Source organism: Choloepus didactylus, chromosome 11 (assembly GCF_015220235.1).
Source record: "Choloepus didactylus isolate mChoDid1 chromosome 11, mChoDid1.pri, whole genome shotgun sequence".
In the NCBI taxonomy this organism is placed as follows: domain Eukaryota; kingdom Metazoa; phylum Chordata; class Mammalia; order Pilosa; family Megalonychidae; genus Choloepus; species Choloepus didactylus.
This window is the reverse complement of record NC_051317.1, coordinates 18640156-18658698: the sequence shown is the minus strand read 5'-3', so window position 1 is coordinate 18658698 and position 18543 is coordinate 18640156. Positions and strand designations below refer to the sequence as shown.

General features: G+C 35.2%; 1 protein-coding gene across 5 annotated transcripts in view; it reads left to right on the top strand.

Moving 5' to 3' along the window:
- MRPL22 (mitochondrial ribosomal protein L22) overlaps window positions 1-18118 on the top strand; it is a 46528-nt gene extending 28410 nt beyond the window's left edge. For 4 of the 5 annotated variants that reach the window (XM_037798749.1, XM_037798751.1, XM_037798753.1 and 1 more), the window contains 4 exons: window positions 6894-6959; window positions 9447-9524; window positions 10931-11000; window positions 16586-16877. In XM_037798749.1, coding sequence (XP_037654677.1) covers window positions 6894-6959; window positions 9447-9524; window positions 10931-11000; window positions 16586-16797 — 426 coding nt within the window. In that variant the 3' untranslated portion in view covers window positions 16798-16877. Of the gene's footprint in view, window positions 1-6893; window positions 6960-9446; window positions 9525-10930; window positions 11001-16585; window positions 16878-17896 lie in introns of those variants that run through there. The other variant, XM_037798750.1, reaches the window with a different exon arrangement.
- The last annotated feature ends 425 nt before the right edge of the window (window positions 18119-18543 follow it).

The following is an 18543-nucleotide window of genomic DNA, read 5'->3' as shown; positions in this document are numbered from 1 at the left end:
TTCCTCAGTATGATAGAGGGCACTTGTGAAAATCCACAGCTAACATTATCCTCAATGGTGAAAGACTGAAAACTTTTCCCCTATGATCAAATATAAGACAAGGGCGCCCCCTTTCACCACTGCTATGCCGCATTGTACTGGAAGTCCTTGTCAGAGCAATTAGGCAAGAAAAAGAAATAAAAGGCATCCAAATTGAAAAGGAAGTATAATTATCTCTATTTACAGATGACATGATCCTTTATATAGAAAATCCCAAAGAATCCATGAGAGAACTATTAGAACTAATAAACAAATTCAGCAGAGTTGCAAAGTACAGAATTAACACCCCCAAATCAGCTTTGTTTCTCTACACAAGCAATGGACAATATAAAACTGAAAGTAAGAAAACAATTCTGTTTACAAAGAATGAAATAACTGGATTAAATTTAATGAAGGAGGTGAAAGATTTGTATACTGACTTGTGCACTGATGAAAGAAATGAGAGAAAGCTTAAGTAAATGGTAAAACATCCCATGTTAAGGTACCAGTACTACCCAAAGCGGTCTACAGATTTAGCATAATCTCTCTCAAAATACCAGCAGCCTTTTTTGCAAACATGGAAAAGTTGATTCTCAAATTCATATGGAATTGTAAGGAGCCCTGAATCTTGAGAAGCAAAAGAATCTCGAGAGAAAAGAACAAAGTTGGAGGTCTCTCACATTTCCTGATTTCAAAACTTACTAAAAAGCCACAGTAATCAAAGCAGTGTAGTTCTGGCATAAGGGTAGACATATAGACCAATGGAGTCAAATTGAGGGTCCAGAAGTGATCCCACACATCTCTGGCCAGATAATTTTTGACAAGAGTACTTTCAATGGGAAAAGTATAGTCTTTTCAACAAATGGTGTTAGGAAAACTGGATATCCACATGTAAAAGAATGAAGTCAGACCCCTACCTCATACCATATACACAAATTAAATAAAAATGTATCAGGGACCTAAAAAACTTTAAGAGCTAAAACCATAAAACTCTTAGAAGAAAACACAGGGGAAAATCTTAAGAACCTTGGATTTGGCAGTGGATTCTTATATGTAACACCAAAAGCATGGGCAACAAAAGAAAAAATAAATTGGACTTCATTAAAATTTAAAACTTCTTTATGTCAAAGGACATTATCAAGAAAGTAAAAAGACAACTTACAAAGTGGGAGAAAATAGTTGTAAAGTCATATACCTGACAAGAGTTTAATATCCAGAATATATAAAGAACTCCTACAACTCAACATCAAAAAGTCGGGTGACCCGATTACAAAATTGGCTAAAGACTTGAATAGACATTTCTCCAAAGAAGATATACACATGGCCAATAAACACATGAAAAGATGCTCATCATTGTTAGTCATCAGGGAAATGTAAATCAAAACCACGATGAGTTACCACTTTACGCCCACTAGGATGGCTGTTTTTTAAAAAATGGAAAATAACAAGTGTTGATGAGGATGTGGAGAAATTGGAACACGTACGTTTGTGGGGATGTAAAATAGTGCAGCTGCTGTGGAAAACAGTTTGGTGGTTCCTCAAAACGTTTATAGAATTACCACATGACTCAGCAATCTCACTTCTACTTAATAAGATTTTAAAATATGAACTGGAAGAGATACTTAACACCATTGTTCACCATTATTCACAATAGCCAAAAGGGGGAAACAACTCACATGTCCATCAGCAGATGACTGGATTAAAAAAAATGTGGTATATACACACAGTGGAATATGATTCAGCCCCAAAAAGGAATGAAGTTCTGATACATGCTACTACATAGATGAGCCTTGAAAATATGTTAAGGAAAAAAAGCTAGGCACAGAAGGACAAATATTGTATAATTCCACCTACATGAAATATGTAGAATTAAGCAAATTCATAGAGATATAACCTCTACTCAACTAGAGATTTTCTAGTTGATTAGAGGTTACAGAAGGGGAATGGGGATTTTTTGCTTAATAGGTATAGAGTTTCTGTTTCAGATCATGAAAAAAATCTTGGTGATGGACGGTGGTGATAATACAACACTGTGAATGTAATTAATACTGTGGAAAAATGTATGGTTAAAAATGGTTAAAATGGGGAATTTTATGTCATATTAGATGTTACCATAATGATAAAAAAAAAAAAAGACTGATGCTACAGCCCTGAGTTTTACATGAGAAAATGATTATTTTAAAGTATAAAGTAGAATAGAAATTGCGTGTGCAGCATGATCTCAATTATGTAAATAAATTCTTTTGAAGCAAAAGAGAAAAGAAAAAGAAGATTAAGTATTGGTCTGATTTAGTGCAGTTTTATGTTTTCTATTTCTTTTTTATTTAGGCAAATTAATTTATTGATTTAAAGTGTTCCCGCCTGATTGGGAAATAAAAGGAAAAAGTGATGCTAGTAGTTTAAACAAATAACATTTTAACTTCCGTATTTTATCATCTCACCAGAACTTGAAAGTTAGATTTGTTGCAGTATCTGTGCTATTGACTGTTGACTCCATTTTGTAATTGTTCATAATTTTAAAGAAAGCTATGCATTTGCACAAATGTCATAAATTAAATATTACTGTCTATAATTAATGAACTTTCTTGACTTCTTACCTTAGCTCTTTAAACTTAGATATTAATGGGAAATAAAGAAATCATAACACTTTTTGTTAGGTCCAGAATTTAAGAGCAAAATTTTGTATTTTGTAGTGCCAATCTTTTGGATATTAAAAAATATGTTTAATATACTTAATGATGTATCCCAAATGGCAAAATTAAAATACTTAAGTCTACTTAACTCTAGCAAATGAAGAACAATGTTAATCCAATTATTCGTTAAGTATTATTAAATTTACTGAAACTATTTTGATTAGCTTTTTTGCATCACATATACTCCATATGCAGGTGCCTGTGATTTTTTTGTAATGCAATTTTATTGAGATATATTCACATAACATAGAATCATCCAAAGTGTACATTCCGTTGTTCACAATATCATCATACAGATGTGCATTCATCACAATCAATCTTTGAACATTTTTATTACTCCAAAAAATAAAAGAAAAATTAAAATTAAAAAGAACATCCAAAACATCCTATTCCCTCCTCCCCCCATTGTTCATTTACTTTTTAAAAAATACAGTTTAATTGAGATATATTCACACACCCTACAGTCATCCACAGTGTACAATCAGTTATTCACAGTACCATCATACAGTTGTGCATTTATCACCAGAATCAATTTCTGAACCTTTTCCTTACTCCAAAATAAAAATAAAAATAAAAAAGACCACCCAAAACCTTCCATCCCCTCCATCCCAGCTTGTTCTTAATCCAATTTTTCGTCCCCATTTTTCCAATCTTCTGTCCATAGACTGGATAAAGGGAGTGCAAACCACCAGGTTTTCGCAATCGTACAGTCACATTGTGCAGGCTACGTAGTTATACAATCGTCTCCAAGAATCAAATTCACTGGGTTGCAGTTCAACAGCTTCAGGTATTTCCCTCTAACCATTTCAGCATGCTAAACACTAAAAAGTGGCCTCTACATAGTGCATAAGAATGCCCTCCAGAGTGACCTCTTGACTTCGTTTGAAATCTTATCAGCCACTGGAACTTTATTTTGTTTCATTTCTCTTCCCCCTTTTGATCAAGAAGATTTTCTCAATCCCACAGTGCTGGGTCCAGTTTAATTTCCAGGAGTCATTACCTGTGTTGCCAGGGGGATTCACACCCCTGGGAGTCATGCCTCACATATGGGGGAGGATAGTGAGTTCACCTGCCGAGTAGGCTTAGAGAGAGAGGGCCACATCTGAGCAACAAAGAGGCTCTCTAGTGGTGGTGGTGGTGGTGGGGCTCCTAGGCACAATTATAAGTAGGCTTAGCCTCTCCTTTGCAGCAACAAGCCTCACAAGGGATTCCGCCCCCAGATTGAGGGCTCGAAATGCCTGTGATTTTATATAGGCCCTTCAGAGAAACCGACCTTAATTCTCCGTTTTGCACAGATTTTGTTTGAATAATTAATCCTTTTGGGGGACAAGTTATGATCTTAGGGAAATACATTAAAATTAACATTTGCTTGAAAACAATCATATAACTATGTAGCTTACAAAGGGTAACAGTGTGATGGTGAAAACCTTGCGGATCATACTCCCTTTACCCAGCGTATGGATAGATGAGTAGAAAAATGGGGCCAGGGACTAAATGAAGATTGGGATAGGTTGAGGGGGGGTGATTTGGGTGTTCTTTTTTACTTTCGTTTTTCATTCTTATTTTTATTCTATATGGTGTAAAGAAAATGTTCAAAAATGGATTGTGGTGATGAATGCACAACTATATGATGGTACTGTGAAAAACTGATTGTACACTCTGGATGATTGTATGGTATGTGAATATATCTTACTAAAACTAAATAAAAAAATACAAAAAAAAAATAAATTTTCTGACTTTAAATAGTATTTAGTAAATTGGCATTGGTGATTCAATTAGACCCGTTATGACTGAAAATATTAATACCTTTCATAAATACCTAACTTGGTTTCTAGGAATAATTTATTCATGTAACCATTTAGTTCATAATACTGTACCACTATATGGCTTTGAAAGTCTCTTAGAGATTTGCCAGTCTGCTAAGCTGTGAACGTTTTAAAAATTAGTTTTATCTCTAGTTAAAGAAAAAGGCCAGATGATATCCCCCTTCTAGTTCATTCTGATCTTCAGCATTGGCCATATGTATTTTATAAACAAATAATAGTGGATGAGGTAGTGAATAAAACCAGAGAAAAATTAAAGGTCTTTCTTCATGATCTTCAAATCTTGAGTTTACTTTTAGCAGCATCATTGAAGAAAGCTATGTTGAGTAAATTAAAAGTGTAGTAAGACTGTAGCAAAAACGGTTTGAACAACCATTTCTGGAAGAGGCATATTTTTAATTTATGAACTGACATACTGGTAATAAGTCATGCTTTTAAGTTGTTAATGTAGATTCCATAAGGCTCAAGTAAGGACTTTTATTAGGTGACATCTTATCCTTGTTTGAGTTATTTTATGTATTTAAAAATAAATTAATATCTTTAAAAGTTTTTTTAGATGTTTTATAATTTAGGCTTACTGTTACTTCGTTTGAATAATGTTTTGTGCATTGTATCCTAACTTAATTTTATCCAGATTACCATACTGGTTAGTTAATAGTAGTGATATATAACCAGGCCTTCTGACCTCCAACTTTGCCATTTTATATATTAGCCCATGATGGGTTTACTTACTGAGACTGATTTATCTTTAAAAAGTGCTCCATTGACCATTGCACCTTCTTAAAGTAAATGTTGAGCTTTTTAGTTTTAGAAGTGGATGATTGAGTAACTTTCCCTTTTCTGGTAAACAGTTGATCTCTTTTTTCTTATACTCTTCCCGGGATTACTCTCTCTCTCTCTCTCTCTCTATATATATATATATATTTATCATTCCTCCCCTCCATCTTCAAATTGAAAATTGTCATACACAGTTCAGGTTTAAAGATAGCCCACTATGGGAAACCAAGAATTGAAAGATTTCTTTATAAAAGATTTCATTGAGTGGATTAATTTTTGCAGATTAATATTATCATTATGATGGTTTTTCTTTCCTGCCCCTTGTTCCCCAGGACACTTCATTGCTGTAAATAGGCTATTGCTACATTTTTCAGCCTATCAGCCTCTGTTGTAATTGAAATGAAATCTGCTATGTGTTGAAAGATGGTCACTTGAAGAAACTCTGCTGTTCCTAAGACATTTGAAAATTTCAAGCAGGAGTCAGAATGTTAGAAAGTTCTGAGGTCTTCTCTTCTCACTATTATTTGCTTTGGCAAATGTTTTCTAATTTTTTAAAGTGAATTAATCAGCAGTTTGTTATAGTAGTGAAAAAAAATTAGTGTTTTAGAGTCAGAAGGGGAACTTTTGATGGCACACCTGCCAGACACTGTCTAAGGCACTTAACATACTTCCTTGTTCTTAGTCTTTCAACTTTAACTCACACATGCTTTGTAGTCTTGGACAAGTCACTTGAGCTCTCTGATTTTCAGTTTGTAAAAGGATTATAATATGTTTCCTCTCCCAACTCATAGAGTACTTCAGATGAAATAGTGGGCCTGAATGTGCTTTGTGAAATGTAAAGTGTTTAATAGATGATTGATATAAAAAAATTAAGCAGGGATATACCTGCCACTTTAAATAGATAATAAAAGCTGACATTTATTGAGAACTTACCATGTTTCAGACACTAAATGTTTTATATAGATTATTTTATTTAATCCTTATAATAGTTTTATGAGGTAGGGAATACTTCATAAAATATCTTTACTTTAAAGAAAATAAAATATCTTTATTTAAAGAAGAGGAAACTTGGGCACAGAGAGTTTTAAGTAACTTGTACAAGGTTATGTAGATTAGTAAATGATAGAGCTGGGATTCAAACCCAGGCATTTTGATTCTAGAACCTATGCTCTTGACTAATACCTAAAGTATTGACCTTCCTCTGAAAACACCTAACTTTGTTCATTTTCCTATCATTCTCATTAAAAAGAACTTGATTTTTCTTTTTGTACCTTTTCTTTTGTTCTTTTTAGCCAGCTGTTTTCAAAATACTTTCATTTAAACTTTTATGATTCCTCTGGATCGAAATATTGTAAATACTGGTACAAACTGGCCATTTTATAGTTTCTGTTTTTCCCTTAGTAATCTTTTAACATGATGAGACTTTGGGAAAATAGAACTGTGTATAGGGAAAAGAATTTCAAATTCTTGATAATGTTTTTCTTTCTTGTGGTAGCATCTTCATTAGGCATAGAAAATAAAAACTATAGTAACAATATTTGTTACTGTCATTTTAATAAACCTTTTTTTTTTCTATTGTAAGGAAATCTATCATTGTCGAAGACAAATAAAGTACAGCAAAGACAAGATGTGGTATTTGGCAAAATTGGTAAGCAAAATGACATATTTCCTTTAGGAAAAGAAGCTATGAACATCCATCCCCCCCCCAGATTTGAAAAATCAAGTACTTATAAAAAAATATGCTCTGATTTCTCCACATATTAAAGAATAAGATATAGTTACATGTTCAGGTAAGTAATTAAAAGAATGATTGCTGAAGAGAAGTGATTTAATATTTGCCTTTCTTCTGAGAAACTAAATTACATTGGATAGATAGATATTTAAAACAAAGGCCAGAGAGGAACTCTGGCTATGACTAGAGAATCCAGGAAGCTTTCTTTTCTGTAGAAGTTGATTTTAATATGTTTCAAACTGTTGCTTTTTAATTTTTTTTAAAAAAATTTTCCTTCTGGAAAATGAAATTTACATGAGGGGAACCAAAAGCAGCAAATATATGTGTAATATATTAATCCTGTAGGAGGAGATGCCTATAATGCTTAGTGTGATTCTTGCCAGCTTGTGATCTCTGTAATGTGTGCTTTCTCTTAATAGGTTGAAAACTAGTGCAGTCTAGTTTTATGGTTAAAATGTTAACTTTGCAAAAATTACAAAAAAAAAAATCCATGTAACTGTGCAACTCCAACAGAGAACCCTAATTAACCATGGACTATAGTTAATAGTCTGATTATAAAAATATGCTTTCATCAGTTGTAACAAATGCACCACACAAATATGAGGTGTTAATAATAGGCTGGTATATGGGGAATTTGTGTTTTATGCATGATTCTTCTGCAAGCCCACACTTCTCTAATTAAAAAAAAAAAGGAAGGTTTGAGGCAAAACATATTAACTTCAGTGAGTTGTCAGTTGGAAAAAGTAGAGTGTTGAGCTCAGAGGAAATGAGTTTCCAGACATACATTTTTACATTTTAGTCAGCAGATAATTATTGAGTACTTACCACATGCTAGATATTGCACTAGGAATATTTTGCTGAACAAGTCATAGCAATCCTGGTAATCAGTGTTATGTTTTGTTTGTTAGCCTATTAAATTATTGCCTGCTTCCCCCATTCACCACTACTAGAAAACACTGGAAGGGAAACTCCATCAGGATCCTGTGTTGCTTGTTCATCATTGAATCCCTAACCATTAGATTGGTTCCAGCCATATAATAGACACTCGATAAATATTGAATGAATGAATAAGTGAATGAATGACACTGCCCCTGTCCTCATGAGAGGCTGATGATAGGTAGATGGTTGGGAAAGTTGGTAGCAGGAGACACAGTTCATATGGGGAAGTGGTTGGAACATTTCAGAACGTTATTACTGATCTGTATTATGATTCTGAAATTTCTAGTTCTTCAGGTTAGACTAAAATCATTTATACATATTTCTCAATTTATATTTTAATGTTTTTTCTGCATTTATTCATCTATTCATTTCATCTTATTCATGTGGAAATATGTCAGAACAGATATTAGAATCTCAGAACCAAAGAGTTAGAAGGGGAAAGGAGGAAGAATCTAGTGCAGTCTGGATGGGGCTGGCCCCTCATGGCAGCCTCTGCTTTGACATCAAAACCACTTTAAGGCCAGACTCGCCTCCCTGTCACATCCTCCCTCCAAAAACAAATCCAAATTTAAAAAGAATAATATAGATGTTATGAATAATATAGATTTTATGTGTTATTTCTTGGGAAATCAAAAGAGAACGTTATTTCACACAGCAAAACTTTATCACCTTCCCATTTAAACATCTCTCCTGCCCCATAAATATTTCCCTCATCTTAGATGCTTAGGTCCCTGTCCCTGCTCTTTTTCTTCCCTTCTTCTAAAATATGTCCCTACTGTTGTCCTGAGCCATTCATTTCTCCCACAGTTTGCATGCCTCACTCACTAAACAAAGTAAGGAGCAACTGACAAACATTTGTGTTCCTTGAACATCCTTGGAGAACATCCAAGTCATCCAGCTCTGTTACCTTATATATCAGTGCCCTTTAGAGCCAGGTTCTTTACGTCTGTTTTTATATTTTTTCCTCTCAGCAGTAATGCAAGTTAATAAATATTATTATCTTCACTTTAGAGCTAAGGACACTAAGGCTCAGAGACCATAGAAAATTTGGCCAAAATGGTGCAGCTGGTAAATGGCAGTAGGAATTCAAACCCATGTGTGCCTGTCTCCAAAGCCTATGCTGTTTACCACATTCTGTATACCTCATAATAACAGCTACTATTTATTGAACACTTGTCTGTGTCCACACATTGTGGGAAGCACTTGACACATGTAATTTAATCATCACTATGACTCTACTATGAGTAGTGTTATCACCCCACACAAATATTAAGTTCGAGTTTGATTTAAAGAAGGTGACATCCCTTCTTAAACTTCTTTTCCTTTCTTTTGCCTGGGTTTAGGTCTCTGTTTTTTAGAAGTTACTTGGATTGTAGTAAGGCTTTTACTTTTCAGTGAAAAGGGGGCATTGACTTTGTAAATTAATTTGTTTATTCTCTCCTGTCTGTACCCTTTTAATTCTAGATACGAGGAATGTCCATTGACCAAGCTTTGGCTCAGTTGGAATTCAATGACAAAAAAGGGGCCCAAATAATTAAAGAGGTAAACCTGTAAGATTGTGTGTGTGTGTGTGTGTGTGCGCGTGCACACATGCGTGTGCATGCAGTGTCTTGCAGGTATTAGTAAGCTCATCCTGAATCCTGAATTCCCAGAATTTTCCTGCTGTAAATGCATACTTTAAATAGTACATATCTGGGGCGCTCAGTTTTGTTAATGTTCTTTTACATTCAAAATGTATGCATTAAGCATTCTTTTTCTGAGATGCTTTTATTTGTACTAAACATTTATTTATTTGTCTATCTATGCAATGGTCAGTCTTAATTTTAATGTTTTGGGGCATTAAAATTGGAAGATTAAAAAAAAAATCAATGCCACAAATGGGAGCTTATAATTTTAAAACTAGTTGAGTGGAAAGATCACTGGACAGGACTAAGGAAACTTGGAGTCTAGTACTTTCTCTGATATTCTTTTTGTGACCATAGATACATAACCTGTCTGCTTCCATTTTCCTCATCCACAAACTAGGTGGGATTGGATTAGATGATCTCTACAGCCCTTTCCAGCTCTGAATGTAGTTAGTTAGAAATGTGTTAATGGTAATTGTGTTGACTCATTCTAGACACACAAGTGTTTTTGTTTCAAAAAGCTGTGTTGACTATTGCCCTTTACCATGTGGGGGTATCAGCATTGTTTTCCATATATTCAGTTAATTCTCGTCTTAAGTCAGTTTTTTCATTTTAGAGTTGAATGGTCGAGATTGATGGGTTCAGACTTAGAAGTGGTTCTGTTGTAATACCTTAGTTTTAATGTATTTAATTCAACTCAGAATGCATTTATTAAATTTCTGTTGTGTAACCAGCTTTATATTAGGTTCTTTATTTTAAAGGAGTGAAAAGATCTTGTTTGTTATTTCTCATGCTTGTCCTTTTTAAAAATTTATTGTGGGAGAAGTTAACTTAATTCAAAACATCTATGGAGTTTAAATTTAATAATTAACTTCTTAGAAAAAATGCTGAGGTATGATTTTCTGTGTTTGTCTGATGCTGCTAATGGTTACATTGAACCCAAAATATAAGAATTTTCAAATAAGATTTAGCTCCTGAGCTTCTTGAACTTTTTCAAGAACTTTTTCTCTGACTCAAAGACGAAATATTTGTTACTGTTCAACATTTGCTGTTACCTCCTCCTTTAGAGGCCATACATTCCATTTAAAACTTAAATGGGATGGACAATGTTCCTTGCATTTGTAATTCATATCTGAGGAAGGAAAGCTCACTGTATCACTTCTAAGTACTGTGATCATTTGATATTCTTTTTTTTTAAATGACTATAAAATGGAAGCATGTGATTAGCAGTCATGTTACAGAGATAACAACAAGAAATGAGAAATTTAATTCCATTTTAGTTCAGGGTCAGCCATATGAATGCCTTTGTTTTTCTTGTTTAAGGTTCTTCTAGAAGCCCAAGATATGGCAGTAAGAGACCACAATGTGGAATTCCGATCCAATTTATATATAGGTAAGATGTTTGATATTTTTAGCATTGGAAAATATCTCCCAGTAGTGGTGCCAAGTTCTATATCTAATTCATTCTTTGACATCTAACTACTCAGGACTGGGTTTGCTAGTGAAAATGAATTGTAATGACTTATTCTTCAGCCTTCAGCATGCCAGTGTTAATCTGTTAAAAATGTTAATAACCTTATTGGTTTTATTCTTACCAGTTCTGTAAGAACTAAACCTGTTGCCAATAATTATTAAATAATGGATACCAAGACTGATTCAGAGTGGTCCTTTCATCATAATAAAACTGAGAAAGAACATAACTGATTTTTTGAAATAAATTCTTTGTCATCGGGAAGGAGGTAAATAAAGGATCACAGATGGACTTTAAAAAATTCTTTATAATGTGCCATGCCAGGTGCCTAATCCGTAAAGGTGTCTTATGATTTAGCATCCCAATTATCAGAATGGAAAATCTGTTGAATTGTAAAAGCTAAGAGGCCTTGGAAGGCTCAGATGACACAGATGCGTTTATTCCCTTTTGTTATTACATCCTGAAGCATTATCTCTGGTTTTATTTGCTCGTTCCACATCAAATTAAATTAATGTAAGTGAAAATGCTTTGGGTAGCATGATGCATTATACAAATGTAAGGATTTTTTTTTTCCCCAACATACCTCACACAGCTCTTTTCCTAAAAGGAAATCAACATTTATTACAAAACTCTCTTGCCCCTACCAACACCACAGTGAAGTGGAGCAGTAGCTGGAGTTATTATTTTCCTCTCACTTCAGCAGCAATTACTCCTAGCCTCAGCAGTTTTGTAATCAAAGATGTTGATGTCGAAGCAAAATTTTCTCAATCTGCCAAACCTACAAATAAGGAGGACAGTTTTATCTAAAAATATTCAAGACAAGGGAACTGCTACTTGCAAGAGGGGACAAGAAAGGCCGACTCATTATAGGGGAAATTAGTTGTGTTTCATACTTTTTCAACAATTAGAGTAAAATAATCTAAATTCTACTTTTCACATAACCTCTGACTTAATGGAGATATTTATTCTGGTTAAGTTAAAATCTCACCTTAGGTCACCTGGAATTGATCGTGGCAACCACATCTACTTCTGAAATTCAAATTAGTTATGATTTTCAATTGAAATGTCTCATTTTAAAGCAGAATCCTGTATAGCTAATTATATTCTGATACATGCACAGATGCAGAGGGAAATCAAAACGGCAAGTCAGAATATTTCAGGGCCACAGTAGTTAATCATAAGCATTTTCTTCTGGGGACAGGATGAATAAATAATACTGGGGAGGGCCCAGCATTATTGGAAGAGATGAAATGGATGAGGAGCAAGACCATTTGCTTAAAACCTCTTGGTGACCTTTCTTGCTCTAAGACGGAATGCCAAATCAAGTTTAATTAATCTTATTCAATTTCATAGGTATATCAGCTTCTTAGTGGATAGATACCACTTTGTAATGGAATTCAGGTACAAATGAAATAGGATTTGTCTTTAAATTCTTTTCAATAACTGCAGTAAAAAAAAAGATACTCCAGTTTAATTCTGCCATCCTGAATGAGGGAGCAAACTCTGCTGTTGCCATTAAGCAAAATACACTTATCCAGTCCTACACGAATGGACCTTTAATTCAGGAGTCTCCTTAGGCACATTTCTGCCAAAGTATCTCTACTCTTCCTGCACTTCCTTTTCATCTAGTCCACTGTAAAAATATTTTACTTTAATAGGGCTGATAAATTTGGATTTGTCTTATGATTTTTAAAACTCATTCATTAAGTATTTTGCTGTGTAATTCCATAGTGAAGGAAAAAGGGACAAACATCCTGAGGAAACGAAATATCTTATCATGACATGTAGGACATTTTATCCCAGTATTTGCCAAACATCCCTGATGAGAATCATCTGAGGTACTTTAAAAAATACAGATACCCAGGCTTTCCACCAACCTGCTAGATCTGAAACTCTAGGGGAGAGGCCCAGAATCTGTTTGTTTACCTAGAAAATACAGGAAACTGATTTATCTCATTTTTGGGGGGGGAAAGGCCTAGATAGACTTCTGTTGGGGTTTAGAAATACTAGTTACTTTCTGGTTACCCTTTAAATTCAGCAGTAACTCTTTCAGTCCTCTGAAATAAGTAACTAGTTATTTTAAGGGAGCTGCTTTTTGGTGGCATATGTTCTCATTATATGGTAATCCCTTTAAATGCCTGTCATCAGTGTGAAGCTAATTACCTGGTGTTGCATGACCACAGATTTAGAAAGTTCATTCCAACTTATGACTAATGACACTGAGTAGGCCTAATCAAGTGGACAAGGACTAACACAGTGTCACTTCTTAGTCGTCCATGGCATCTAAAGTGATAGAGTTTAGGGAAAGTGATTGACTTTGTAAATCAGTCTTCTGGGCTAAGAGTGATCAAGGAGAGACAAGCTTCTTATGTCAAAATTTCAAGATTAGTATTTACCTCAACACTAGTAATAGGAAATTTTAACAATACTTTAAATACATGATACCTATTGGGCATAATCTTTAGACGAGTGCTGGTTGTTCACATTTTTGAGATGTCTTAATGTTTTCTTTCACTCAGTGAGTATTTGTTACCTACAATATGCCTACTACCCATACTCAATTAGGTGATGGTATGTCTTTTATAGCAATTTAAAACATCTAATGGAAGTAGTTTTGTTCTCTGACAGTAGTAGTCCTTTGAAAGGATACCTAAATTGTTCTTCTGAATTGGAACAAAGCCATGTATACCATTAATATTATATGTATTTGGAAAACTTTGAGACTTATTTCACAGTTTGAGCAAATTTATCAGACACCTCTCTAATTGAAAAAAAATGTATTAGTTAGCAGAGGACATATTTCAAAATCATTTCTATGGTTTGTGGAGCATAACTTTTAGGGGAATACAAAAGGAGTATAAGTTTGGTTGAAGAAGTGACATATACAGATGAAACATGAGCTCATGTATAAGATAACATATGATTTGGGACCAAAAAGAGTAGTGTAGATAAATGGTATTGTTGAAGTAGAGAAGGAGAGGTCCATATGGAGTAAAATAGTCATGGAGATCTCCTAGAAAAATTTGGCTTTTGAGGATAGGCTTTTGGGAGTCTGGATGACTGTCCAGGAGAAGAGAAGATTTTCAAAGTGGAGTGATCACATAAGGAAGGGTATGTAGGTTGGAATGAGCAATGACTGTGTAGTACAATGAGTAGAATAGTTTGAAAGATGTAGTGTGACATAGGGTAGAAAAGCTTAGAAATGGGGATTGGGCCTAGATTCCAGAGAGCTGAACAGGGCAGGCTGTGGCATTAGGTTCAAACTGTATCAAGCAGGAGCCACAGGAAGTTTTAGGCAAGAGATTTATGTTAAGGCAATGTTTTAAGACAATTAATTATAAGCAGTGGTTTTGAAATTGTGCTCTGTGGGCCCTATAGAGGTGGAGCCTGTGGGGTGGGGCCTGCAGCAAACAGAAGAGCTCCTTGATATCTTGGTCCTTCATGTACCCTTGGCATGAAATATGTGTTGAATGAATGAATAGCATAGCTTTGGGTCTTCCCTAACCCCTGCTTCAATGAACAAACATATATTGGGCTTCCACGTATTATTTCATTTAATTGCAATGGTTCCACTTGCAAAATCAGCTTGAAACCCCTAATGTTCAGAAGAGGGATGAGACCAGAAACCAGTTTTGAAGCTATTTCATTCAGGGTGAATAAAGTCCTGATTTCATTCAGACCTCAGGGTGGTGGTCTTTTGTATTCCCCTGACAGTGTACGAAAGAATCTTGGTGTTTCAGAAGGACTAATACAGAAATAATGGTATCATGTGCCATAAGGTCAGCAGATGATATTTTTTGGCTTTAGATTGATATCTTGGCCAGCATTTAGCAGGTATTAAGCTTCTGCTGTCATGTAGAACTCTGTAGTTTGTGCTTTGGGGAGATGGAAAGAAAATGGTAGTTAACATAGATCCTGATAGGGTTGATCACTATGTTTTGTTAGGTTATATAGTGCTACACAGTTTGCTGGTTTTGATACTTCTTTCACTGGAGTAGTGTTCCCTTTCCTCAGAGTATTTGGAAATTGGTGCTCTAGTTGAGTAGTGGAACAGTTTTGGATAGAAGCAGCTCTCATGTTTGTAAAGTGCTTTTTAGAATTCTTCTACTCTCTTCTCAGTATCACTGTTGTTATTTACAGTTTTCCTCATGACAGGCTGATCCAGGGAATCCAGTGGTGCTTCATTATAAAGTGATTTGTGTGATGCCGCTTTCTCTTTGGAAATTCTTAAATACATTTCTTTAGTGCCCTATAGGTGAAGTTGACATTAGGCAATAGCTCTTTCTTTACCTCACTGAGACCCTTGGCACTTTCATCCCTAGATTCCTCTTTGGCAATGCTAAGATGCTTCTGCTGAAACCCGTTTTATGAGAGGATTGTCAAGTGCTCACTTTGATATAGTTCTGTATTTGTAACATTATGTCACAGTAAGGATAAAAGAATGGTGAATATTGAAATGTATTCATTGGTATGTATTATATAGATTTTGCCCTTTTAGAAGGCTTATTAAATTAATTCAAAAAGTAACTGACTAAATTTCAGAAAATATTAAAAGTGACTACTCTGATTTAATATGGGTAAACAGATGAACAGATTTCTTATGTACCATTGAAAAGATTTCTTCAAATATTACAAGGTCAGACTTTGACAGGCAGAATGGGAGAAGGAAGATAAAGGGTCATTTGTGACACAAAGGTTCCTAAAGCTGGCTGTGAATCAGAATTACTGTGAGAATGGTAATGGCATTGTTTGCTTTAAATGCAATTTCCAAGGCCCTACCTGAAATCTGCTAAATTAGAATTCCAGAAGGGGTCTCAGCATTTGTATTTTTTGTATGTTTCTAAGGTTATTCTGATGTAGCTGGTGAAGAGAGCAGCATTTTGGAAACATTGGTTTCCTGGCCTATGGGGACCTGTATATTCTTGCTCCCTGCCTTCATCTCTGATCCCTTTCCCTTGTTTGTACTTCTCTTCCCCTTGTTTACTATGCTTCAGCATGCTGGCTACCTTTCTCTTCCTAAAACAAGCCAACTCTGTTCCCATCATTGGACTTTTGTACCTGCTGTTCCCTCTGCCTAGAATACCCTGGCCCCAGATATTTCGATGATTCATTCCGATCTTACACTGGATATCTCTACCTCAGGGGTATTTCTTGGTACCCCTCCAATCTGAAGTTGCCTTCACCATCCCATCAGTCTCTGTTACATCACCCTGTTTTATTTTATTCATAGCACTTGTCCTGTAACTGAAATTATTGTATATTCTGGCTTTCCCTTCTCGAATGTAAACTTCACAGAAGCAAAGGCCTCGTTAGTGTTCACTCATGTCTCTCCAACCCCTAGAACAGTGCCTGGCCTTTAATAACTACTTATGAGGTACTTATTTTCAAGATACGCCTGCTCTAGCCAGTCATCCAGCTCGTGTAATCACAGAAATGTTCAGCTTCTCAAGCTGTAGACTTGTGCATGGCAGTAGTTTCCTATAATTCTGCTTTTCTTCCCTGTCTAGCTGAGTCCACCTCAGGGCGAGGCCAGTGCCTAAAACGCATTCGCTACCATGGCAGAGGTTTCTTTGGGATCATGGAGAAGGTTTATTGCCATTATTTTGTGAAGTTGGTGGAAGGACCCCCACCTCCACCCGAGGCACCAAAGACAGCTGTCAACCACGCCAAAGAATATATTCAGGAGCTTCGTAACCGGACCATCACTAACACTCTATGATGGGGGAACCCAGTCTAAAAAGTGTGTATAGTTTGTCATTCATTTCTTAACAATAAATATACATTAAAGATGTGCTGTTTTGTATGTGATTTGTTATTGATTTATTAAAACATGGAGTATAACTACTAGTTTTATATTAAAACATGGAGTATAACTCCTAGTTTTATATTAATATTTGTAAGGCTTTGCCCAGCTCTCTTGAGCCTCTGGGCATATTTCTAGGCATTTGTGAGTTGGAAGGGGAAATCAGCTTTAACCATAGTAATGGAGACGACAATTCAGAAGGCTTTCTTGAGTACCTTGAGAAGGTAATGTTATGTTTTCCACTGTTGTCCTGCAGGTAGCAGTTTTGATACTGGACTTGAATAGAATGTTATAAGATAAGAAAACTTGTTCTTGTTTCACTTGATTTTCTCTTGGGGTTAGGGGAGGGTGTGGTAGAGCTGAGCAGAGCTGCATGTTGTTTCATTGCAATATTAGGGCCTTCTACAATTCTGTGCTTTCACTATTGGTACAGATCAGGGGATTGTATTTTCCTTTACTGTTTTAACAGTAACTTGATATTGTAGGAGTTTATTAGATATAATAAAATTATTTTTAATCTAAGGTATTAATCTAAAACCCTTTAACTTTTAAGGTTTTCTTATAGTTACATAAACACTATTTTCATGTTTCCTTCCAACAGTGTTTTCTCTTGCTTGTATATCTAGTTTAGGATTGATTCATTTTTCAGGGTGAAATCAATTACCCTGATAATTGAACCAATCTCAGAGTTGCGTTCTAAAATAAGGCAGTAGGTGGTGCTCACCTACTTCTTGTTACCAGAAAATTGTTTGCTTCAGATTAAAATGTTCTATATTACTTGACTGTCATTGATACACGTTTTCATTGACAAGAAGCAATCTTTGTCCATAGCCCCTAGTTCAGTGGTTCTCAAACCTTGATAAACATAAGAAAAACCTGGGGTGCTTGCTTGTTAAAAATGTGGACTTCTGGGCCCCACCACAATGATTCTGATTCACTGAGTCTTCAGAGGGGATGTTGGGAGAATTCAAGAAATCTGCATTTTGAATAACATTTCCACATGATTCTTTTGTAGGTGGCCACATTTTGAGGACATTCCACTAATAGAATGAAGAATGTAGTTTTAGTGCCATGTTTTCAGATGACATTAATAATAGCTACAATTTACCTGGAACTCATTATTTACCAAACTCTGTACTAGTATTTTATGAAACTCTTCATAACATCCTGCAAATATAGATACTGTTTTGTTACTTTACAAAGGAAGAAACCAAAACACAAGAGATTCAAATAACTATGTCAGAGTCATATAGCTTGTAAATATTGGAGCTATGAATAAACTAGGTTTCTAAAATACTTGGTTTTGCAAATCTAATGAGTATACAGATGGATTTTTGCTCCTTTCGTATTAACCTAATGTGTGGGTGAAAAGACAGCAGTGTTCAGTGGAATAACCAAGGTTTAGGACAGATTCATTCTGGGTCCTAAGCTGTTGTAGCATGGAATAATGGCAATAACATTGGAATGGTAAAAAGGCGACCTCTGCACTAGTCTCTGCATGCTACTGATCAGAAAGAAGACTTTGGCAGGTCCCTCTCTCCTTGGCTTCCATTCGTTCATCTATAAAGTAAGAGGCTTAGTGTTCTCTATAAATCACTTTCTTCAGAATCACCTGAGTGAGTTATTAAAAAATGCAATTCCTGGACCCTACTCTCAGACTTA